Below are 25,597 nucleotides of genomic sequence, written 5' to 3'. Positions count from 1 at the left end.
ACGCAGTGCCAGCTGCTTTTCTGGAAGGTGTCTAACAGCCAGCAGTGCCAGCTGAAACCCGTGAGCATTGAGGACATCAAGTGCTTTGCAGGATTGGACCCTATTTCCAAAGCTGCTCTCTGAGCAAAACCACACTTTCAATAAAGAGCACTCGACAGAAACAGATTTGATAATCGGCAGAGCTCACATTTTCCTCTTGCATGCTCCCTCTCTTTTAGTATGGTTTTCTATTCGTGAATGAATTACCTCAATCCCTCTTAAGCAATGCACTGACCAGGAAGAGGGTGTGGGGATTATTAATGGAAAAATCCTTGAATCTTTTAGCCCTGTGCATGGCTATAGTTACAAGGAAAACAGGATACCACACTGCATATGGGGAGGAGGAAGAGAAAAGGAACAGAAACTCTAATGATCTACAGGGACTGACTTGCAAGGAAGAACAAAGTAACAGTGGTAAATAGGCACAGCTGGCGCAAATTATGAGGGGAGAAACGAATGCACAATAGCAGTCCGCAAAGGGTATAAATACCACAAAGGGAAAGGGCTTGTTTTGGATGATCAGGGGATTGTAGCTAGGAGTGACTGAATGAAATTATGAGGGGAAATTTAGGTTGAATGGTAGGAAAAATGTTCTCGGAGGGAGACATAGTATCATGTTGTAGAATTGCCTTCTCAAGGGAAGGGGTGTGAAACGACACTGCCTGGCTATTTAAAATTAGGCAGGAGATTACTCTGAAGGGAACAGTCCTGCGCTGGTCTCTGTGACAATGACAAAATAATCTTGCTGGCCTTCCCATGTCTAATATTGTTATCAGGTAATGCTTTTAAAGTCACAGCGAGATCCCTTGGAAGAATTTGCTATACTAATAATAAAGGAAAGCATATAGTGCCAACACTTGCTACAGCAAGGGACGACCAAAACCAGCAGCTGGAGTATCAAATGGATACTAAAGCATGCAGGAAGAAAGGCCACTTGAAAATCTTCCAGCAGAATGATTTTCCAGTGGGAATGTACGCATTTCACAGAATCAAAATGTTTCACGGGAATGTAGAGATTCCGCTCAATTTTTCAACCAAAGAACTGTCCAAATATATTGTTTCCAGAAGGCTAAATATGTTCATTTCAATATTGTTATTCTCAATGTAATATTACCTTTAGGAGAACTTTTTTTAGGGGAAGTTTCTACTTTGTTATTCTCCTTCCAGATGGGAAAAAGTCTTTCAGTAATGAAAGATGGCACACCATGCAAAACAGAATCTGGTTGTTTCAACCAGCTCTAAAGGGTACCAAGTGATATTAAGAGAAAATGGGTAGGGTGTTTGCTCTTCTCTGCACACACATGAGGAGAGCAGCATTGTTTCTTGCAACCTGAAGTGCAGAATAGTGTGCGTGTTTCTCGTCAACGAACAAGAGAAAAGGGGGGCAGATGGCCCACAGTTTGCATTTCAGCCCTCGAGATACAAAAACCCCTCATGTGAAATCTTATTTGTATCTCCTGTCCCCCATTGTGAGGATAAAACTCCAGCACAGTCTTACAGAATATGCTTTGCTTCCGTCAGCAAAAATCCAACCTCTTGGCAGAGTCATGAATTAACCGAGGATAAGTATCATTCTCATCCCATAGGTGCAAAAAATGAGAAACAAATGAGTTGGCAGTTGTGAGGTCATGCAGTGAGTTAGTGGAATAGCTAAGGTTAGAGCACACAGCTTTGATTCCCACCCTGTAACTAAACCACATGGCCACTTTACTTGTATCTGAACTCCTAGTAAACAGGTAGACCTTTAAACGTTCAGAAGTTGGTAAAGCGCACACCGAGATTGCAATTGGCTTATCGGAATCACTGACCCAGAAAGTCGAGATGAAAATCTCGTACAGATGTGTTTTCTTCAGAGAGGCTCAATTCTTCCTGGGCTTCTACCAAACCAGAAAGACCCTCCTTACTTCTAGCCAAAATCGGGACACAGGGATGAAAACCTCAGGAGGCAATTTGGTTCAGAGTGCCGACTAGATTCTTGGAGCAAAGTTTGGGGTTGGTTGTCGTAAGAATCTTGTACCAAAAGACCAGACATCAGTCCCTCTGTGCCTGGGAATGTCTGGAACTGGATCCACACTCTGTGGCTTGGTCTCACTTCTATTTCTTTTCTTTTTTCCCCTTGAATGGTTCTCTCATAACTAAATACCACAATAACGGCAAGAAGCTACCCAGAGGCCATTTGGGGAGAGGCTGTGTCATTTCTGATCATTTCAGGGAAAGGAAGTTGGCGGGGGGTGGGAGGAGAGGCCTAACTTCACTGGAAGAGATGTCCTGTCCATTCACAAATCAGTTATCCTAAATGTCTTGCATTCCCTGTCTTCTGACCTCTTCCATCTCCTCAACTATCCATCAGTTTCCTCTCTTTACCTTTCACTATTTCACAGGGCACTCAGTTTCCTGCATAATTTTCTTCCCATGGAGGCCAGGAAAACTCAAAGCCTCAGCTTTGGGATCTGGACCCAGGTTTAAACTACCTCTCCAGCAAAAAGCGATTTGGATCTAGTGTTTACGATTCAGGCCCACATCTTCTGACTGCAGCTCTAAACTGGATCAAAGATTTTTGTTCCTAGCCTTTGTTCCCTTCTCTGTTCCCTTGAAATGTCAGCAAACATGATGGTTTTGTTGATGCCACCAGGGTGGTCTGACCGCTTCCCACGCTGGGCATGCAGATTGGGTAGCTGCGGAGCACTCAGCAATTCACTGAGTGTCTCCTCTAGGATGTTGTTGTTCCTCACACCAAGGCAGTGGCCTGAAGCAGCAACGCTGCCATGAAATCAACAGCAAACAAATCCACCTCCAGCTGCCCCAGCTCTCAAAGGGACATGCAGATTGTTTGCTCCAAACCAGCAGCTGCCTATGCTACCAGGAGGACAGGAAACCACCCTGGGAACTCCGGACTCTCCTTGGATATTGGGATGGACAGCCACTCCTTCACACATCTCCCTTCCTCAGCATTACCTACAGTATCAGAAAGAAGGCTCAAAATATATGCATTGTTGCTGTCTCCTGAGCCAACAGATCAAAGGGCTGTCAGAGCTGCCCACTGCTGTTCAAGCTCTCTACTACTTTCCAAACTGAGATGGTTTCCCTTAGATCTAAGTGGAGGGACTCAGGCATGTGCTACCCAGCTGCCTCCTGGCACTTCCCCAGAGGTCCCTACAGCCACTCTGAAATGAACTGGCACCACCCTGGGTACTGGCTGTCCCTTGCTCAGCACTGGCTGCACTGCAGGGTAGGGGCAGATGGCACTGCTGGCCATCCAGACCAGGGTCATCGCCTACAAGGCTATGGGAGAGCCTCTACTGAACCCAGCAGGCTCTACCTGAGCAGCAGAAAGCACTTGCAAAACGTGCCTGCTGCTTTCACAGCATCACAGGGGCAGTTCACAAGAGAGCTGGGGAAAAAGGTATGCTGTGAACTAAGTATCAGTCACGGGGCCATACTTCTCGGCCGCATCATAGGAACCACTTTGAACCTGCACTAGCTGGTAAGGGTTGTCTTAGCATCGCTCCCCTGCCCAGCCTGAAGCGTTCGTACCAAGGGGGATCCTCACAGCACTTCCAGGACGTTTGTGTTGCTCTCTTTGCACTGCCTGCCAATATGCCTCTCAGCCTTTCTGAAATAACATGCTTGGCTTCAGTCTGAAGAGCTTGAGTAACACTGCTTTAGTGCACTCCTCTTCTGGCCATCATGTTAAGGATGTGACCGTCATATTTAGGAACAAGCTGTGCCTCTTTCTGCTCTGCACCTCTCTCAGGTTCAATCAATCTTATTCTACCACAATGTTTTGTCCCACTGTTCATGACCGATTCGTTTGCTCCAATTTCAGCCAAGAAGGGTTCTGGCCAAAGGGGAATTTTGCATTGTGTCTCCAAAAAAGATCATGTTTGTCTGCAGTTTGGCGTCATTTTAGGTCATTCCACAGTCAAGCACTCTCACAACAGACAATGTCTTGTCTCCAGTTTGCCAGAATCTCCCATCCAAGCATTGTCATCGAAGCTTTCAACTTGAGTGCTCCTCTGATACGCATCCAACCTCACCAGTACGTTTTCAGCAGTTTGTCCCACTGGAAATCCAGGCCAACGCAATCTTTTGGAGTTGATGATACCACCATCTTCAGTGCCAGTAAATTACAACAGTATTACCTGATGTTGGCAAATCCACCTAAAATTTGGGCTCTTTTTCACTCCTGACAGCTTCATTGCAGTGCATTCCTTGGACTTCCTTGGAGCTAACTCGTGGCTCACACTGGTGGTAACAGGGCAAGTGAGGGCGTTGCAGAAGCAGTTTGTCACAGAGGACATTTGCATGTTACGCAAGTCACACAGACTTTGCTTTTGTTCTGCTGTTTTGTGGACCTAAATGATAAGCCCCTTTAAAACTGAAAACACTTGCTGTATGTGTAAATGGTGTAAATTTGAAGTGCTTCCACTGCAGCCAGTTGGCTGCAGCATCCCAGATTTATACCAGTGTCACTGAGGTCAGAAGCTGGCTCGATGCCATAGAGGCTGTGCTTCTGGAGGAGCTCAGTGGTAAAAGGCAGTCTACTGATATGGAAGCAAGGTATCAGAGTGCCTCAAGGTGCTAGAAAAACTTTTCAGAGCCACAGTAACAAAATGAAGCCACCCTTTCTCTGCCAGTATCATGCTTCTTGTGTCTCAGAATGAGAGACCCCATGTGTTGGAGCTTGAAAGGATGCTCTGGCTACCAAGAGCCAGAGGCCAGGGAGGGCCTGTAGTGCAACGTACAGCCAAGGAGCATGTTTCCTAATAGGGCCTCTTGGCTTGTATGGCCCTGCAACATCTGTCTTTGCCACACAGCCCTGTACATTCCCTCCTACTCCATAGCCTCACACAGCAGATGACAGCTGGGTAGGGGACAACCAATCAGGCCAACCATACATCTGGCCCACATGAGTAGAATAGGAAAAGGGCTGCAGACAGACACGTCAGCGCACATATATGAAGTACACACACAGCTGCCACGGAGTACAGACCAATGCCCAGGCTCCCCAGGCACAGATGGTCCTCTGTCCCATGAAGAGTTAGAGCCTGGTTTCACTGCAGTACCGACTCCTCTGTGCACAGACACACATGCTGTTTTCAGGCCATCTCAGGATTTTAGGATGGCTTTGGAGAGAGCATGAGATGGGAGTCAGTTGGATGAATCCCACAAGTAATGTGTTAGCCTCGATCTGAAATGCTGGGCATACTGGCCTGATCCAGCAGCATAGCCTGGTACACAACTGTCCCCTCGGTTTTAAGGCATGCTAGCAGACATTTGGGCAGATGATGGATGGATGGTTAGACTCAGGATGGAAGGGGAGATGAAATATTTCAGATCACACTGCAGCCCTACTGACAAAGCACTTGGGAGTCACAGTCAGGTGTGTATCAGCAAGCTTCTCCCACTGAGAAGAAACAAAGGAAATGTTGCAAAAGATAATAAAGTTCCCAAGGAAATCCATGGAATTTATGAATCTGGCTTGCCTGACCATGACCTGAGACTGCTTTATAAATCTCATCAGGAAGGCAGCACTGGCTGACAGAACACAACAGCTAATCACAAAATCCAAAGAATATCCATTATGTGCTCAGCCAGTGACATTTTAAAGCCTTTAATTTTTTGCATCTGTAGGTTCCTGGCCTATAATGTTCACTCTTCCTTCCCTTGGAGCCAAGCTAGAGACAGACTCAGATAAAAATCTTGCAGCTGAACACCCCAAATTTCACAGAAATTGAACTCAAGAGTCAGTACTTCAAATTCTACCCTGATCGGAGCAATCTGAGAAGAACCAGCTCAGAATGAGCATCTTCATCTGCCTCTTTGGGCAGAAGACAGCAGAGAGGCCAGCGCCAGACTCCCAGCATGAATCCAAGCAGGCTCAAGGGTTTAGTGCTGAGATATGCAAAACCCAGGTGCAACTCAGGTCAGCTTTGTAGACCTGCAGATTGGAAGGCAAAAGACACAAGGTCTGTTTCTTCTGATTTCAGGTTTCATTAATGAAACTTCTTACACTATGATTTGGTAGCAGTTGGATGACCTCAGTCCCTTTTTACACAATGGCCTGGGTGCTCCTGATGTGTATCTTTATAGAAGGTTTGAAAAAGAGAATTGGAAAAATATGAATTTGCAGAATAGGAATGTTATGACCTTACTCATGCAAAGAAAAGCCATCTCCACACACACAAATTTAGAAGCAACTATAGCAGCTATAGCAAAATCCTTTGAAGGAAAACAGCAGTGATTTTTATTACGGCCTTATATGAGTTCAGAATCTTGCAAACTTAAACAAGGCAATTATAAAGCCAGGCATTTACAAATACTTAATGTTTCACAGTCTCCTATGAGATGAATCAGGTATCCAAACACTCTAGGGACTGCAAAATCCATCAGGAAGCACAGACAGATGAGACATATCAAGACAGGAAGGTTCAGGGCTGCCATCGGAGAGACAAGGAACAGCAGGAAGATTCCTGCAGCTCCTTTTGGATAAGAAATGTTAGTACTACATGGATGTGTACACTAAACAAAAAAGGGAAGAAAGAGAGAGCACTAAAAAAGGTTTCTGTAAGTCTCCTGCTGTTCTGTGTCTTTCTCACTTTGCTCTGATCTCCATGTACATGTCACTGGCTGGCACGATGACTGCTTCCTGTTTCATGATTACATATTTAATTCTTTCTATATAAAATAAATCTAAAGGAAATTATTACGAACGATTTGGCCACACTGCCTCAAATGACTGGAAACTATTTTATTCCCCGCTGCTGTTTTCTTTTTTTCTTTTTTTCCTCCTTTAAGAGAAAGGTTAGATGCTTTCCAGCCTTGAGTTATTCAGAGATGGCATGTGGAAGGTGAGCACAGCCCAGGCCTGGAAGAAAGAGGCTCTAACCCGGGACACCCCAGCAGCTTGGGGCGTTGCAGGCAGCATTCTCGGCAGCACTTCATTTCAGTTGCTGCCTGAAACTGCTTTGGGTGTAGCAACGCTGTGCTCATCCCCCAGGCGCTCCATGAAAGAGGCAACTGTTCCACATTGGGAATGCCGGGAAGCCTCTAGCCGCTGGCGGCTGCCAGAGGCGCCCTCATTAAAGCCCCATTGTTAGGCCCTCTCCAGTGGCACTACTGAGCCGCTCCCCGGTGCAGCCCCTGTCTGTCCAGTGGTTTGGGAAGAGGCAAATAAATAAATGCGGTCGGTGCTGGGAACAACAAAGACTGGGGGAAGCAAGGCAAGAGGATGCAAAAAAAATTCCTCTAATGTGCTACATTTCTGCACAGGCAAATGCCAAGGAGTTGCTTTTCTGGGCTCTGTTTCTTTTGTCTTTCTGACTCCTGGATCTTGCTGTACTAAGGGCTTTGGGGCAGTAACAAACACACTGCAAACACAAGAAGGGGTGTTGCAGGAAAAGGGCGTTGAGATCATACTTAATCAAACTTCCTTACATTTTGATAGCTCCAGCACTGCCTCATGATAAGTCAGTCATCTCTCTGCCTTTGAAATTCTCTGCAGCCTCCACAGCTGAGCCACACATGTCAGGCCAAGACCCGGATGCCAACGTTGGCAAACAGCTGAAGGGTTTCAGAGGCGAAAAAACGCCAGGTTGAGTTCATCCCCCTGAGCTGGCAGCCTGTCACAAAGGGAGACGCGCTGCATGATCTAACGGCACAAACTTCTTGGAGACTGTGAAATCAGAGAGCTTTTGATTCATGGCACCCTAGCACAGGCTTCCAAGGCCAAAGACGCTGATGCACTGCGTGCCCACAGCAGGCAATGGAGCTGACAATGTTGAAAAGTGTTACAAGTTTATCCAGCGAGATAGAGCTGCTGTTGTTCACACCCATAGACTCAGGAACCGTTCAGAGCGTGAAGCACATTTCTGAGTCAATTAGAAACTAAAAGGAGGATGTAAAAAAAAATGTAGTTAGCTGCTGAAAAACTGCATCGCTTGTGTTGCAGTAATTCAGTGGCATTTCCTCGCACTTCCAAAGCTTATTTCTGGGGTTGCAAGTAGCCAGAAATAATTCCCTCACCTCTCACCCTTGCTCAGTTTTGGGTAAGAATTTGGAAGAGGGGTTTTGGATAACAAAACTGTTGGCACTGCAAGTATCTTCGCTCACCACTGCTTCTGATGAACACTACTCCTGTCTACCTTCTGGCTGGCTGCACCCACAAAATCATCTCTTCATCTGCTCTACACCTACTACCAAAGCTGCCTAGATTTTGAATTTTGTTCAAAAAGGTTCATTTTCCCCCTTCTGGTTCTCTCTCTTCTACCATTCACTGGCAGTCTCCAGTTGTTCTTATAAGACCACATTTGCACTCAGACCATTTTTTTGCAACCTTTCCCTCTTCCAGTTCAAGCATACTAGAATTTCTTCACATGCTGTCTGCATTCTACCTTTGTCCTTATTCCCTTTCCCAGTCATTCCCTCTGGTCTGCTTTTTTGTTTCTCCACCACACTTCTTCCCATTCCCAGCCAGGCATTATCATTAGCTTCTATGAGCAACCTCAGGTTAGGCCTGCCCCAAAACCAAAACCATTTGGACTTGCTGCTGGGGACTTGTAAGGGGGAGTACTTGCCATGAGTCGGTAATGAACTATGTCCCATGAGCACCAAAGAGAGAGCTGTGCTATTGCATCTACTCCCTTCTAAATCAGGGGCTGTAAAATGAAAATTGCAGTCTTGCAGAAAGTTCTTGCAGCACTATTTTTTTTTCAAGATTAGCAGAATTAAAGACAGCATCCTGGCCATATTCCAGTTTAGGTAATCTCTTCTGCTATTTCAGATAGATGCTGCATTGTTCTTCCATTTCCTAGCCCCAGAGGTTAGCTGGTAAACGGCTGTCATGTTCTGCTCAAAGCTAAAACCTCGTGTATCAGGGCAGAGAGTGGCCACTAACTCAGAAGGAAGAAGAAACAGCCTTCCTTGAGGTATGGAATGCCACCATGGTGTTCCTCACATCTCCCTCCGAGGCCCCTGGCATGGGGCCTGCCTGAGATGAGCAAGCTGGGTGAGTGCCATCGTTTTCTCCCCTCACCGTGACCCAATATGACACTTCCCACTGTTGCGAGGGCCTGCTTTTCAGTATCAGGTGATGAAAGTCATATAGCTAAGACCATTCACATTTAATAATAATGAGAATTTTGCATAAAAACAAGACGATGCCAGCATCATGTAACAACTGAGGGAAGTAGAACATGGAAAAAGGGGTGGCCCGAGGTCTCCTACTGAGTCAAGCAGAGGCAGGAGCAGAGTTTGCCACAGACTGTGGTGTCCCACTGGTATGACTCCCACCACCTCTTTTGCTCTGTGCAATTCAAACTCAAATCTGAGCAACTCGGCCTTTGTTCTAGATGTACAAACACAGGGTTTTAAAATGAAAAGCAAAAGGTACGATTGTGAACTGCTTACATCAGCACCAAGTTACCAAACTGTTTACTAGATGAAGGAAGCCAGGCGGAGGGTGCAAAAACTCATTTCATTAGTGAATGTCAATGCCCCTTTTAAATCACCAGTAACTTCCTCCACTCAGGGCACTCCAAAGAGGATGGCACTGCCTAGGGTGGGAGGGAAGTTGTTCCTGATATTTCTGACAACTAGGCTGCTGGTAGCTCACAAAAAAATGCTCAGCTGAAACTGCTGACACATGTCAAATTCCCCAAGCGATGTTACTGGCCCAGCCAAGTGAGTTCGAGGAGCCATCTGGCCAGGGCTGCAGGGCCCACGTGCCAGGAGCCTGCCTCTCGCTCCCCGAGCTGGGATAATTGGACATTGTTCAGCCCCTGAATCGCAGCTCTGTTGGGTCACAGGCTTGTCTCGTAGGGACGAGCCACTTAACATGCAAACGGCCAAAGGAAGGAGAGGGTCAGAGATGGCCCATATCCCTTCCTTTCCCCAGTAATAAACAGAAGGTTTGTGTGTAACTAGGATGCCCTGAAACAGGGAGGGGAGAGTGCGGTGTGGAAGAGGAGGGGAAGGGAGCAGCCCCCTTGAATACTTCCCATTCAAACCTTAATATGTCACACATAGCCCTCTTCGAATTCAAGAGGGGATTTTTCTGCCATACGCGGGGTTTTGTTTCAAATTAGTTTCCTGTGAACTTGCAGGCAGCATCCGAAGCGGCCTGAAGGACTCAGCAGCATGCATTGCTGCAATTGCTGCTTTTGCTCCCTCACGCCACGTTAGCAGAGGCCTCGCTTTTCACCACCACGACCCAAACAAAGAGCTCAAAGTGCTGCAGAGACAGGACTGCACTGAATATCACACACTCCATACAGACTTTGTTGTGAGATAAAGCAAGTAACACTATTGTTATCCTCTTTTCGAGGAGGCAGAAAGCGGGGAAACAAGGCACTCGAAAAGCTGAAATATCTTTCCTTAAGCACAAGAACTGCAGTCACAGGCACCTGCACTATCCCTGGAATCATAAACATATGCAAACTTTACATATTCTACAAAAATCTCTGGCAAGGGGCAGGAAAACATTTTCCTGATTTCTCCTATTCTCCCAAGCAAACCCTCAGGTTTTCTTTTCCCTTTTCTACTTATGCTTGCTTAAATTTGCTTCATAGGTATATAATCTTGTAAGGAGAGAGCCTTGCTGTCACATTTGGTCCATCTGCTAAATCATTCCACCATCCTGCAGTGAGTTCAAATCTGGCGTAAGAGACGCATGAAAAATCCCTGGTGGGGCACCCTTATTAGGCAGGGGTAAGCCTCAAAGCCCTTAGGATCCAAAGTTGCAGTTCAGGTCTGTGTCTAACGCCCAAGAGCTAACATCAGTAATTTAATGAGCGCCTTGCATCCTGAAATACTTTACAAACGGCAAAAACAAGACTCACCCCACCCACATCTGGGCTGGGAGGTGGCAGCTGCTGCCCTGGACAGAGCACCGCTACGTGACAGCTCAGGACGCTGAGTGAAAGTAATCCACGGCTCTGACTGAAACTGCTTGTGGAGAGGGAAAGAAGGTGCACCACATGTACAAATGTAAAAAAGTCCCTATCCCCTAGAAACAAAAAGCAAACCAGAATTTTTTTAAGGTGTTTGAAGGGCCAAGGCCCTTGTTTCCTACTGCATCCGAATAGCAACATTTCCTTATAGGATGCCAGGGCGGTAACTTGACTAACAGATATTAAGTTTGCCATCTCCTGAATAACCCACTATGCTCCTGCAGCAGGTTTTCTTGGGCAACTCCCTTGCAAGCACGATCCAGACATAAATCTGCTTAGGGTCTAATTGCTTAAAGCACAGCTTAAAGCTGAATAGCTGCCTGCTTCTTTAGCTGCCACGTTTAGGAGGCCTAAATAGTATCCAGTTAATCTTCTCAAATCTCATTATTGCAGTGGAGTGACAGACGGGCATTTTAGAAGGCTAGAAATGAGGACTAATTAGAACTTCTAACCCTTCCTCATATTTATTACACTGGTTCCTTCCCTGCCACTGAAGCCCGGTTATTAGCAACAGCAGGGAGCCACCTCCACTGCCACTCTTCGCGTGCCGCCTCCAGGACCGCCGGTGCTGCAGGCAGGGTCACCTGGGCCCAGCACTTCTGGGGACGGGACTGCAGGACATCCCTCCTCATTCAGATTACTCCGCGTCTGAGGTGGGACCCCCAAATCCAGGCCATCGGTATCTGGAATTGCATTTTCCTGACTCAGATGCCTTTTGTGGATTTACACAGCAAACCTTGGGCAGCGGTATGTGACTGACACTCACTATCGAGCCGGGAAGGAAGAATAATGGACTCAGTAGATCAAAACTAGCTCTTCCTATTTACTGCTCTTAAGCCAGCCTTAGGCACAGATGCTTGATGTATTGACTTTGGCAACACGTGCATACTGCCATCCTGCCAATAAAGTTATTGAAAAGGAAAAAAAAAAAAAAAGAAACAACTGAGTATGGAGAGACCGAAAACATTTGAAAAAAGGAAGAATCCCCTACGCACTCTCTGTAACCCTGAGCCTTTGCCTCAGGCTAAACCCCACTTTCTTTTTAGAGGATCCAAAGCATTTGTTTTAACTTTTTTTGCTGCATTCCTCTACCTTGTTGTACTTCTGGTTTCCAGCCGAGCCTGGAAGGGAGAGAACAGAATTATACAAGGAAGTCTGTTGCTCTATTTTTCTGGCTTGATTAGAAGCAGAAGGTGCAATAAATCTTACAAGGCAGTTTGTTCTCATTTAGTCTCTCATGTATCTAAAACTACTTGACCAGAGAAACGGTGAGGCAAATGCAATACCAAGTGGAGAACGCTAGGAAGGAAAAGAGAGAAAAAGCAAAATGGTGAAGCTGTTCCCCTGTCCGTTTTTGCATGAGCAAAGAAAGCAATTCAGTCCTGCTGACAGCTTATTTATTTCACGCAAATTGTGGCACTGACACCAGAGGTCCAGAAGGACGGCTTATCCTGCCTGATCACACCTCTGAACCTCCTGAGGTTTAACTGCCATCACTACATGCAGCACTGTAATGAAAGATGAATAGAAAAACAAGCACTAGTTGCACACGGAGCAAAGGGTTCTCCACGTGCTGGTTGGCCCTGTTAGGCTGCCAAACTGCTTGTCTGCAACAGCACAGTCAATCACGTTCACTGCTGGAGATGGCAAATACAGAATACTAAAAGTATCAAAAATATCCCAACTGAAATATTCAGAGCCAGATTATCAAACCTCAACCTTTCCCCCAATATATGGTTTTCTGGGTTTGCTAAAGCAGCATTTTTTGACAAGCTGGTAAATATAGATGGTGGTCACTGCACAGATCTAGCCTGGATCTCACCCTGAGCCCTACATCCCGTATTTAGAGAAGGTCTGTGAGCATGCCGGCACTTTTCAGAACAGCAGACAGTACCAATGCTGCTGTGTTTCATGAAAACCACAGTGTTATTCTCTAAATGAAGTCTGGACTTGGAGACTCTGACCTGGTCTCCTGTCTAACGTTCTGTAAGAAACAAATTAAACAACTTAGTTATAGCAGAAAAGTCTCCTGGCCCTTTGGATGTTCAGACACTGTTTGAAAGATGCAGGTACCTCTGCTTTAACCATTTAACTGTGTGACAGTATTTAATCACGTTACAAACCCAAATGTACATCGCAGTCACAGACAGGAGAAAGCAGCAAAAGGGCATGAGACTTAAAGCGGGCTTTGCATTTCGCTTGGGTACTAGTTTTTGTTCTTTCTTTAACTGTTCTGCGCTTTATAGACCCAAACAAAGCCACTTGTTCCAGATGATGAATCTTCAAGCTGCTTGTGGCCCCAGAGAGCATAGGAGATAATAGCATTTCCAAAGGCATTTAGTCAGTTGAGCCGTGAGGGTAGAAGAGGGCAGAGAGAGGAGCTGGAGACAAATGGCTACAAACCCCACTCAGCCGCTCAGGGCGTGTTTCCGAGTGCAGCAGCCACAGTTGAGAATCCCACGCCGGGGTGCAGGGTCCCACGTGCCCTTGGCCAGCCCCTGCGCTAGGAAAGGGCGCATAACACAGCCACCACAAAAGGGAAAATCTGGCTATGAGCTCCCCGGTCTGTGCACAGCATCTTCGGGGGGGCTATACAACCAGCCGCCTCAGAAAGGTGTGCTGCTTCACAGCACCATGCGTAGGCTTTCTATTAAGCCTTCACAGCTTTCATAAGATGCAGCATACTAACATATTATATAAAGCATACATGAATTTGTTTGAGCTGGCCAGCAGCAAGACTGCAGAAACCATTAAAGAACAGGAGCCCTTTATGAAAAGCCAATGCATTTTTAGCATTAACCAGGGCAGAAAGGATCCTTAATACAGTCCCAATTGCACGTTAATTATTGACTGAGGTTCCCAGCCTAGAATAGAAGACCAAGGCCAAATTCTGATAGAAATGGTCTAAATCACTAGTAACAGTTTCTGCTGCTGCTAAGGTAACTCCTTCCACATGCGCATTAAGTTTTTTTCAGTCCAAGTGGCCATCCAGCCAACCCAGCTTTGCTTGGCCCTGGGGCTGTCATGCGTGGCATCAGCTGGTGGCACCAGGACGGAGACATGCTGGTTTGAATCTAGGCAAGACCGTTCTTCCCAAGGGGGAGTAGGGCAACTGGAGGAAAGGAATTGAAAGCATTTACTAAAGTGTGGTTTCTCCTCTTCCTTTTGGTGCACTGTTAAGGTGACAAGGTATCTTCACCAGGCTGAAAACAGGGAATCTAATCCAGCTGCAGAATCACGTTCAAGGTAGGGGAGGGAGACACTGAAGAGGACTGGGACTTCCCTGTCCACTGAAATGGTGTGTGCTAGACGTGCAGCATTACGGACTGAACTTCTCTCACACATGCAACAGCAGCAATGATGTGGCACTTGGGTGAGGGTGAAGGTTAGCATCAGTGTATTTATTTTTTTTTACATGCAAGGGCCTATGCATTTGGCAACAAGCTAGGTCTAAAGCCTGTGGTAAGCACTTTCATATCTGCAGTCACACTGGTACAGAAAACTTGAAAGTCTGATTGTGGTCTCAGATAAATATAGAAAACAGAGGGTTACGTTATTGAATTAAGTATGAAAGTTAATAATACAGTCAGCACAGTTGCCCCACATTATTTAATTTAACACTAAATTCAATTTATGTTACGCTGTTCTCTGTCTATGCCCATTGTAAACATGCTGCAGATATTTTTTGTTGACAATGCAAAACATGTTCACTGAAGTTATCAACAGAGAAGCTGAAGGCTCTGGCATATGAACAAAGGACGGTTGGGCTTGAGGCTCTTCAGATGAATGGAAAGTACAGGGACACGTTAGTTGCCCTAAAAACAAACATCAGTAGAACCTACTAGCAGCATTTGTATTGCAATAGGTATCTGAAGGTTTCCGAACCAAAACTCTGACTAAGTGCATCTGGCACTCTGTCGGTGGTTTAAGACTGGTGACGGAGTTGGATAGGTCTCCGTCCTTTAATCACCCTCCATTTGTATTTCACACTCAGGAAAACTACATCTGGTGCAAATCAGAGATCCAGTCCAAGCAATGACAGGGGCAGTCAATTTGACAGCCACCGCACCCCATCCCCTGCAGAGCAGGGTTGGGTATACTGTTACCAAGAGGCCATTTTCATTTTCCCCGTTGCAGTTAAAGGAAAAATACTGGAACATAGATCTTTGGCATAACTGTGATTTTGCCAGCAAATGCTGTGTCTGTAGAACTGCATCCTGTATGCAAAGCCCTGGTTACAAATGCAACCTTTCTAATATTTTGTCTGTCATGAGCTCCCTAAACTAGAACCAGGCCTACATCAAAACTTTACACCTGAACACTGGCAGAAAATTGGGGATCTCCCAATCTACTTGTTCAACCCCTCTGTATCAGCCTATGTTATACATCCATCTTGTACTGTGCCAGTATTTCATCCACTGCAGATATTTCCTTGAGCCTTTGAGAGCTGTGATATCACAGGCACCGAAGTCCCTAGTCCTCGTTGTTCAAGTCCAGATGAAATCCGCTGTTACCAAGAAAGAGAAAACATTTGCTAAATCAAAATATATTTTCTAATCTAGGATCTGGAGGCAAGACGTGATTCAGGCTGTTTGCTGGGGTCAGGGGGAAGCAGGATCAAAGCGGGGCTAGTGCGTGGAAGTGACACACATTCCTCCTTCGGTGCATGGTTAAGGGCAGCACAGCACAGCTCTCTGGTAAGCACATGGCACTAGCAACAAAAAGTCAGTACAGAGCAAGGAGCGGAGCCTCCAACATGAATGTTTAACTGCAGTAACACCGTGCCACAGGGACACCAAATCCAGCTCCCAGGAACCAGACACAGATTGAGGAAGTGACACAAACATCATCCGAACCAAGGAAGAAGAGCAGAGTATCAGAAGCAGACAGATGGCTGCTGCTCCTGTTGTTCCCAGTGTCTTGTTGCTCTCACTTTGTTGCCATAGAGGCTGATATCTGGGACTCATAACGTGATGTTCTGCTTGTGAAAGTGGGTGGGGAAAAAAAAGCAACCTCTATGTTATTAATAATATCCCACACTATCCATTTTGGCAGTGCAGTTTCTCACTCCTCTCTGCACGTGCCTTGGCAGACCCTGCATGGCCAAGGAGCCACCCCCTCCCCAACCCTTGGGGACTCTGGCACGGTTCTGCTCTGCTGTATCACCAGTCCACCCCCCCCCCCCCGCTTTTTTTTGCCCCCAAAGGTCAAAGCCTGAGTGTCCCTTTTCCTCTCATCACAAAGGTGAGGGGACAGAGCCCTAATTGCCCGTGCAGGCTATGTGACTACAGCCAGGAACAGATCCCGTACAGTGCAGGTCATGGGGCTGCTCAGTGTATCAGCAGGGTGAATTACAGAACAGACTGCAGCAGCACATCTGATAAAAGATGACTACTACCCTTCAAGCCAGCACAAGAAGCTGTTCTTCTACCCTTCTTCTCCCAGCCCCTGCCACTTTCTCCCTTGCAGGAGGAGCAGTGTTTGCATAGCCCCAGAGTGATGTAGGTCAGGGAACTGACCTGGATTGAAAGCAACTGGGCAGAAAAGGAAAGGAAAAAAAAAGGGAGAGAAAAAAAGAAAAAAGGTTTCTTTTCAGGTCAATCAGTTCTTGAGATAGAAATCCCCAGTGCCACAGTTTCTAATTTTGAGAGCAGGATGAACGCAGCTCTTCATCCTTCGGCAACAGATTAAATGAACGTTTCATTTTTCCAAGGAGACTTTAAAAATGCCCCCATCTTTTTCCTCTGCATTGTCATGAACAATCCTTCAGGACTTTTTACATGCATTGCTAACCAAAAGCAAGAGCATACCTTCACTGGGAAACATCAACACAGGAAAAGCAGCTTAAGAAGAAATATACTAAGATGTATCTTTCCTGGTGGCACCTACATGAGTTTGCAGCATCTAATTCCACCTAGGAACACCAAAATACATGCAATGACATTGTGCAACCCTGAAGTATTAAACTGTGCTAGGCAAGAGGCATATGTTGATATATGCTTAGAAGTGATAGGGACTCGCATGCACCCACACGCACATCCCTGAGCGCCGTTATCCCACAAACATATGCAACTGCACGTACGAGCGTGAGGAAGGAAAGCTGCATGACCCAGCAAAGCTGCTTCACATCTGGGCAGCAGGTTTCACAATTGGCTCCAAAGGGAGCCTGTCCTCAAAGCAAACTACTTTCTTCCTGAATAGCAGGTCTCCTTGTTCATCTGAGCATAGATGAGGCAACTTCACAATGAAATACATAGCATCAAAATCAGGCAGAAGCTAGTATCCTAAGGGCTGTCCTAAAACAGCTCAAGGGCATCCAAGGCCACTGTTCCTTTGCACAAAGCATATTTTTGTTGAATTACTGTTACCAGTTTTCCTCAGAAATACTTGCCTGTCCTACAGGATCTCTCAAGAATAGCTAAAATTCTGCCTGGGGAGCTAGTGCCAGCCAGAACTACCACATTTTTCATTTAATGCAAGTGGCCTAATAAAACTTTTCTTAACCTTTCATTCAAATGTAGTTGTAACAAGGCAGAAGCAGACATGGTACAACCATGCAGAGTAGAAGAGTATCATATGGGCTACCCATACCACCAAGTGTGCTGTGGAGAAGTGATAAGAATAGGGTATGAATAGATGTGGCAGTCACTATTGGAGGTAAAGTCATCAAGGGAGCAGGGTGAATGCAGACTAACTGGGGAGGAGGACGTAGGAGCTGTGCAGCTATGACCACATCACATAACACGGGACTATGCAACACACCAGCCAGGGCAAGGACAGAACAGGCCTGAGCCCCTCATCTCCCACCTGAGTCAACCCAAAGCTGGGAGGAACCGTGACAAGCAGTGGAGAGAAATGGTTGGGGTTGTATGGCTGAGTCTGACAAAAACAACACAAGGTGAGTAATGGCACCAGGACTATCAGGGACGATGAGCTAACTGAGGCTTCAGACCTAGATGAAGAGAAGAGCTTGGGAAGAGGTGGTATGTTTGGTTTGCATGATAAGGAGCATCAAATCTTCCTGATGACTTTCGTAATATGTAGCCCAAAGTCTCTGCCACTGAGTAAAAATCATCATCAGAGCAGTTTGCTCTGTAAACCAGAACGTGCTGAAAATGCGCCCCCTTTTTATATATTACTGGTCAAGGGGCAAGTTCCTGACAAAGAGGACACAAAACAGGCTGCATTAAGGTTCCGGCATTAGATTTGTTTCTACAGTCGCATCAAAATCTCAGCTTCAAGGAGTATCTGCCCTCACAGATAAACAGGAAAGTTTGAACTCGTGGTCCAAGCATAACCAGCACACCAGCATCTGCCCAAGCTGTCTGACAGGCAGCAGTGGCTTTCAGAGGTGTGCAGTATGCCATCCACCTCAGCAGGCTGTGTTTGCAGGTATTTCCCCGCATTAGTCAGCACTGCCCATACCCCAAACCAAGGAGCCAGCTCACTGCTCGGTGAGGATATTTGTAGCTTTATGTGAGGGAAGGGCAATGATGGCTCCTTTGCTGTCCGAGCCTTTCCAAGAAAGAAAATCCCTCCACTTTCCTGAGAAGGAGAGACTGCAACACTGATTTTGGCCAACAGACAACAAGGATTTGTATTTTGAGGAGGCAATCAGAGGCCCATCCTCTTCAGCTGATGGCACACCCTGCCTCCTTGGGAGAAGGAAGTGCTTCCTGCTCCCTCCAAATTGTCAGAGTACACGGAAACCACATAGCAGCACTGGAGTCTCAAAAGCAGAACTACCATGAGCCCCACGTCCATATACTTACAGCCCCAGATGGCTTTACGGCAACTTTTCTCTGACTCAGCCGCCCCCAAGGGCCCTGCTCCTTCGCCTTTGCCCAACTGAGGGGGGTTCCTACTGCGGGAAGTTGTCTCCTTCCCCACATTACAATCCAGGTTCATAACAGCACACTCAGCCATCTCCCTGCCCCACGTTTGCAGAACATAGCTCCTGTTTCCTCCCCTACCTCCAGACAGGGCTTGCCAGCCAGCCCCGCTCCACAGCGGCATCAGAGCTCTCTGCCATGGCGAGGAGCCTCAAGTGGCAAGCTCTTTCAAAGGCCTTTAATGAAGCAGCTTGATTGCCACAGTGAGCAGCAAACAAAGCCGATAAATAACTAAAGAGCTAGAAAGTGCTCTGGGTGCTACCTGTTGAGGATGAGAGCCACTGAGGGAACTGTGGAGAGTGTGGGAGGGGGCTAAGGAGAAAAGCTGAGCTCATTGCATCCCAACCAGACATCATCAGGCAGAAAAGAGATGTGCAACAAACCACAGAGGGGTACAGCAGCAGCAGGATTAGCCCTCCAGCAAATGGGGGATGCTGGCACATGCAGCTCACCTTCAGTCTAAGATTAACAAGGCATCTAATCTGAGATTTGACTTTTTGCTGTCCTGGTAGCACCTCTTATCCCAGCATCTAGACACTGTTATTTTAAAAATGAAGAAAACAATTCAGCCCTTCTGAGTCTTACTTGGCCCTAAGCAAATGTGGGTTTGGGTTGGTAGTGGTTCCGGTACAAAAGACTGGACTATCTTTTATTAGTGTAATCCAACTTTTACAGAGGCTGTGGCAGTTTCCATTAAAAAAAATGAAAGTGGTACCTAGCTGTGTATCTAATAACCCAGTTTTGATCTCCCACGGTTAGAGACTGGGAGTAATATCTACTTTGGATTAATCCCTCCCAATTTAACAGCTTTGTCTTTTTCAGCCCATTCCTGCAACACTTCTGCTAGACTACTCTTCGTTATTTTTTTCTTAAGCAGTCCAGGCTGTCCTGACCCAATTAAGGTTCATGTACAGCCTTGAGTCTTGTCTTCTTTGCCAGCCCATCCATCACTGTAAAATTATACTGCTGTTATTATAGGAAGAGGGGGCCTGACACACAGCTCCCACTGACTGCAGTAGAAGCACTATGTGCTTTCTCCTCTGAAAACCTGACTGGTTATTGTGAGGCCAAAATATGGCTCTAACTTTAACCCTTCAGAGCTACTATCTGTTAGCTCCACTGCACCAATACAACTCCTAACGTTTGGCACAAAATATTTCAGTAGGGAGCATCAGTGCTAACTTATTCCTGCACCCTCTAGCATTTTGCTGAGGGTACCTATTCCTGCCCAAAGCCTGCTTTCTAGTGAAACTCTGACTTTCCAAAGATCACTTATCTCTGTGTATAAGTTCACTGCTAGCAGAGACAGAGGGACTATGTGAAATTAGAAGTCTTTTACTCATCAGTATTGCCAACCATCGTTCTTTTATCACGTCTTATGTGAGCTTTTCCTCAAATCCACTTGTATTAAAGATGTTGTTTCAGAATTTCAGTGGAGAAGAAGCACTTCTGATTTTCCCCCAAGTTTCTAGCCCTCTTGGCAGTAGAGAACAGCTTGAAAACATGACTCAGATGTACATTAAAGTTTCGGGAATCAGCAGAAAAAGAAGTTAGCACTGGTCTTTATTTTATCTCAAGATTTTTGTGGCCTCACTCATGATTTTAAATGCTTGGGAGCACTGATAACAGTCTGCCCCCAAAAAGGGCATAACAAATCTCTGTGTCGAGACTGCCAGCAGAAAAAGGCCAAGTAAGGTCAAATGCAGTAGTGACAGGAACGGACTTGAAGTATGGTAAATTCAATATATCCAAGCTTCAAACCAACCAGCAGGCAGCAAAATCTGTCCATCACCACTGACCGAGGTCAGACCTGAAAAGTCAGCTGAGGGGCTAAAGATTTTGTATCTCATTTTTAATCTCCTGAGATGCCCTGCTGTACCTGCCATTCTCACCACTCTTAAATACTTGGTACTTCTGCCACAACTTCTACTGTATGTTCATAAAGCTCTTTATAACTGAGTCTGAAGTACATCTGGTAAGGGAGATGGCAGGATCTTTTCACCGTTTACAGAAACGCAGCTGTGTCTGAAGTTACTAAGCTCCATCGCAAGTTATTAAACAGTTAAATGACAGGAGAGGAAATGCTGATACCTTAAACAGAACATAATTCTCTCCACTGGAATTTGGCAAGGACACAAGGACTAAGGTCCTTACAGAAAGCTCAAGCTGCTCTTCAACAACCGCAAGCATGTACGGACTGAAGCTGTCCATCACCTCTGCAAAGCACCGCACAAGTAGCACAGCACCCCCTAACTGCAATGGCTGTGTACTAATCCGAAGGGAAAAAAGCCAAATTGAACAGTCTGCACTACCCCGGCCATCCCCAGTGCTCCCTTTGCCATGTCTCCCCCAACAGGAAGCACAGTGGGTCTCAGTTTCTCTTTGCCTGTGCAAGCGTGCAGGACCAGTCACACAAAGCAGCACTGTAAGATGGCATAAAGCTGACTCGAGCATGAAAGTAGAACCAATCTGATTTGTGTCCTGCCTGCCCTACAGCCTCATCACCCTTTCCAGTTAATCCTTCTGGCTGCCTTTTAAAACCTGTTTTCACGAAGGTCCACAACAAAATGCTTTCTGGACACCAGATAAAGTGTTCCGCTCCCTTCTCATCGCTCTCAGCCACCATGAACAGTTTTGCATCCTTGTCATTCCCTGCTTGGAAACAACGGCCTGCATCCCTCCAATTAAACACATGGCACTACCTAAAGAAGAGGTAAAGTTATCTGTCTATATCTCCAACAAAGCCCCTGCCTGCAGGACTACTGGCTTGTCACTGAAAATAATCCTTAATACGAAAATTTAACTATCCCCAAACCAACTATCTGCCATACCTTAGTCGCTCTTCTAATTCTGTTTCACAGTGATGAGTTGGAAGTTTGAAACCTCCTTGTAACATCTGAACCCTCATTTCTTTCCAAGAGGTCACCCTGGCGTACTTGGGTTCATTCCTCTTGATTCTGAGAGCCTTAACAAACCACTTCTTCCCCTGGTCCCAGGATTTAAATTGTACCGATCAAACTCACAACCTTCTCAACAAACATGTAACAACTGAGGCTTTCATTTCTGGATCCCACACCACTGGGCAACAGGACATGGTATTCAGCAAATAACAGTATTTATAAAGAGAAAAGGAACTTCATTTTCTCCCCCACTGCTCCTCAGCACAGCAGAGATAAGTAGGTTGGAACTGCGAACCATCCCACAAACAAGACCTGAGACAATGTCATCCTTTCTTGTGGCCAAATATTTTTAAAAACTATGGGACTTTTGGTAATAAATTTTACTGTCCTGGCCTAATTTCAACTGCAGTAACTATGTTCCTCCCTCTAAAATCCCCTTTGCTGCCTCAACTGAATGTACAGTCTGTGCCTGCCTTTCCTGAGCTTTTCAGTGCTCCTGGAAGCAGCTGTAAACTGTTCTCCACCAAGGCAGCTCTGTTTTAGTACTTAATGGAATTTATCTATCTGTATCTTGCGCTGGCAAAGTGATGGCAGTCCTTTAAGTCTGTTATTTTTGTTATTTCAATTCAATTGCCATTAAGAGCTATATATGTTACAAGATATAGTAATTGTTACTGTTGACTCACAATGAAATGGAATGACTAGTTTTCCCCCATATCTAAATAAACACACATATATAATGCTATTTTAGTGATATTTGTGCTGTCTTTTCACTGTGCAGTGGAAAGGACTGCTGGATTATGTAGTCCATCCCTCTGCCAGTGCAATTCCACCCTGTACTTCATCAGTGATGCTCATCAGCGAATGAAAGACCTGATTGTATGGCCCTCCCCATACAAAGCGGACATTGCTGCTAGAAGCTCTTTTGCTCAGAGTAGCCTGACGTCGGTAAGAGTTAGTTAATTCAGGCTGGAACATAACGGTAACATCAGGGACTGGAAAAGGCATATATTTATTTTTCCCCTTTCTAAACTACAATTCTTTCTGTATGCCAAACTCAACTGCTTCCCCCATCATCCAACCATTAAGAAAAATTGTTCTGCTCCTCCCTTCATCCGAGACTGACCATTTCAAACTCAAAACCTTCTGATCTTACTGCAGTTACCTCTTGTCTGGGCTACCATATTCTCATCTGATATCTGGGGAGAAGAGGGTCAGAGAGTGGAGAAGAGAGAAAGATAAGACAGGGAAATGAAAATATTAGCTCAGCTGCCCCCCTCCACCTTACACCCATCCCTCCTTCACCACATCTACCACCCACAGCCCTGTGCCCTTTCTCAACCCAGCAGTAAAAGAATAGTATGGGAACCATACTCGAATGAAGGAGGGACAGATGGGACAATCTAAGTTCCCTTTTATAGGCGCTAGAGCACTCTCTTCTCAGACTTCCAGAGAATTTCAAAGGCTAGAAGGCAGGCAATGCTAAGCGTGTTTCTGATTTGCAAGCCTAGTTCCCTAAAAGCCTGCTGCTCCCCTCCCCAGGCCAAGGGGAAGGGAGAAGGCATCACAGCATATGGCTGGCCATCTCTGCCCACATTCACCCAGCCCAAGAGCCCTAATCCAGCCCTTTCCCCACACACCATGCTATTCATGCAAGGATCATGCAGATGTATCACCAAAGCAATCTTCTGATTGTTCATTCATTGTGAGTAATTAAGCAGTGACTCCACTTCCCAGGGATAAAACATTTCCAGGTCCTCTAGCCCTTACCCTTGGGAAGGTTTTCATTTTAGTCCTACCAGTAAAGAAGGGGACACGCGTTCTTCTCCTCCACAACCAGAGCGAGAATAAAGAGGCAATTACCATCCTGCCCAGAGCTCTCCAGGTATTCCGTCAGGTCGCAGCCGAACGCGCTCGCGGCTCCCTTCCTCTTGAGTTTCTGCTTGGCTCCCTTGTTCTTCATGAGTTTAGTCCCAAAAGAGGTTAGCCCCCCTCCTGCCTTGCCCCCCTCCCCCCCTCGCCACACACCGGGCAAAAAAAAAAAAAAGCTCGCTTTTCTCCTCAGACCACCGCCCGTGACCCGCTCCCAGGGAGTAACATCGGGGGTCCCGAACAACGTCCAGCCGGAGAAATAAACATTAATCCCCACCAGATGTTGGGCTGCTCCTGTGGCAGAGGAAGGTCAGGGCGAGAGGAGGCTCCCCAGCCGGCAGCAGCAGAGATCATAGCCCGAGCCCGGAAGGGTTCTCATCAGAGGGAAGTGGGTGGTGGACGGGTGCCTGCATCGGAGTTAGCAAGTTGGGGGCACGCAACGGTGGAGTGTCTTTCCCTCAGCGCTGTCCCAGGACCCTGCACAGCCACCCTCTGGGTTTCATCAGCAGTTCTGTCACCACTTCCAAAAGAAAACTTCCCAGTTCTGTCTTCCTTCCTCTCGCTTTTCAGAAGAGACTGAAGTTCAAAAAGACTAATGAAAAGAGATTGGGGAAAAGCTTGCACAAGGCTCCTCTTTGGCTCCCCCCCCTTTCCCTCCTCCTGCCTTCGGACAGCTAGAGGAATGAAAAGCCAGCTTCCTGTCCTGACTCCCTGTCTCTCTTTCCTTTTCTCCGTTTTACAAATCTTAGGATTATCCAGCTCAAAAAAAAAAAAATGCTGAAAGGAAGTTAGCTGAGGAGGGGGGCGGAGGACTTTTTTTGGCAGTAAAGTGCATGTGTGTGTATGTAAGAGGCAGAGGGAAGGCGGAGAGAGGAGTTGGGGGACGGGGATGGGGACAGGGGGAGGAAGAGGGAAAGCCTGTCCTGACAGTCAACAGATAACGGACTGCCTAAAAGGAAATCACTGCTCTCCGAGTGGGAGCCGCAGCTCAAGATCAGACACTTCCTGTGCTACAAACGCTCAGCTTTGAAAGGGCCCGAGGAGGGGCTGGGGAGGAAGAGAGAGCAGGAACGGTTTCAGTAAATGTCTGTCGGTGTTCATTGATTCCTTTGTCATAAGACATCCTCCTGCCCTGCAACGTGACTTTGCCACTTCAAGATTTGCCTTCGTCTCCATAGGCACAGGCTGGAGCAACCAAAAGGCAAGACGGGAGCAGAAAGCTGGGAAACTAAAAAGGTGGGGGGAGGAGGAAGTCCTTCAGCTCCCTCCTCCCAGCGAGCAGAAACAGATGCCGTTAGGGCTTCTGAGTTCACATACTTTCAAGTGAGCTCCCAGAAAAGGCTCCCTTTGACTGAAGAAGGGTTTAGAAACACAGAACAGAAATCGCCCAATATCTAGTGACAAGAAGGAAAATAAGATGTCTTTCCCGTCAGGCACTGAACAGCGCCCCCACCCCCCACAAGCACCTTTCTAGGCTACCCTTTAGGACACACATCTCTCTCTGCTCACAGTAAGAGCAATCACTTATGCTTTCTCCATATTTTTCATCCCAGAAACTCGGAGCCCTTTACAGAACTGGGTGTGCTGGTGGGCCACACATTTTGTCACTTAGGGAGGCAAATTTAACTTCACTGAGGCTTCACTGCCCCCTCTTGCTCCAAGGCAAATAACTGTATGGCTTCAGTGAAAAAATAAACAAACAAATAAGAAGAGGAACACACAGCTTTTCACCAGAAATCAATAATATGCTGACTTAGGAGAGGAATAGTAGGTTTGGAGGAAAACTGGCCATGAAATGGGGAGAAATCCCTTCACTGAATTACCTCCTTAACCTTGGGGTCCATCCATCAGACAGTACCAAAATCTTGTCTTCTCCCACAGACCTCTGCACAGTGACTACCTCATCCCTCAATTTTTACAAAGTGGCATTTTTCAGAGAAATCAA

The 25,597-nt window shown here is 46.3% G+C and overlaps 1 protein-coding gene across 5 annotated transcripts in view; it reads right to left on the bottom strand.

Moving 5' to 3' along the window:
• Window positions 1–24,551, bottom strand: part of ARHGAP31 (Rho GTPase activating protein 31) — a 64,639-nt gene extending 40,088 nt beyond the window's left edge. For 2 of the 5 annotated variants that reach the window (XM_009675208.2, XM_009675207.2), the window contains exon 1: window positions 23,644–24,550. Coding sequence is in view for 2 of the 5 variants with exons in the window: in XM_009675207.2 (XP_009673502.2) it covers window positions 23,644–23,743 (100 nt within the window). In the remaining 3 variants the exon portion in view is untranslated. Of the gene's footprint in view, window positions 1–23,643 lie in introns of all 5 variants that reach the window. The other 3 variants (XM_068958736.1, XM_068958745.1, XM_068958719.1) reach the window with 2 other exon arrangements.
• Between the last annotated feature and the right edge of the window lie 1,046 nt (window positions 24,552–25,597).

Source organism: Struthio camelus, chromosome 1 (genome assembly GCF_040807025.1).
Source record: "Struthio camelus isolate bStrCam1 chromosome 1, bStrCam1.hap1, whole genome shotgun sequence".
NCBI classification, from domain to species: Eukaryota; Metazoa; Chordata; class Aves; order Struthioniformes; family Struthionidae; genus Struthio; species Struthio camelus.
Note: the sequence above shows the minus strand (reverse complement) of the source record. Positions and strands in the feature narration are given on the sequence as shown.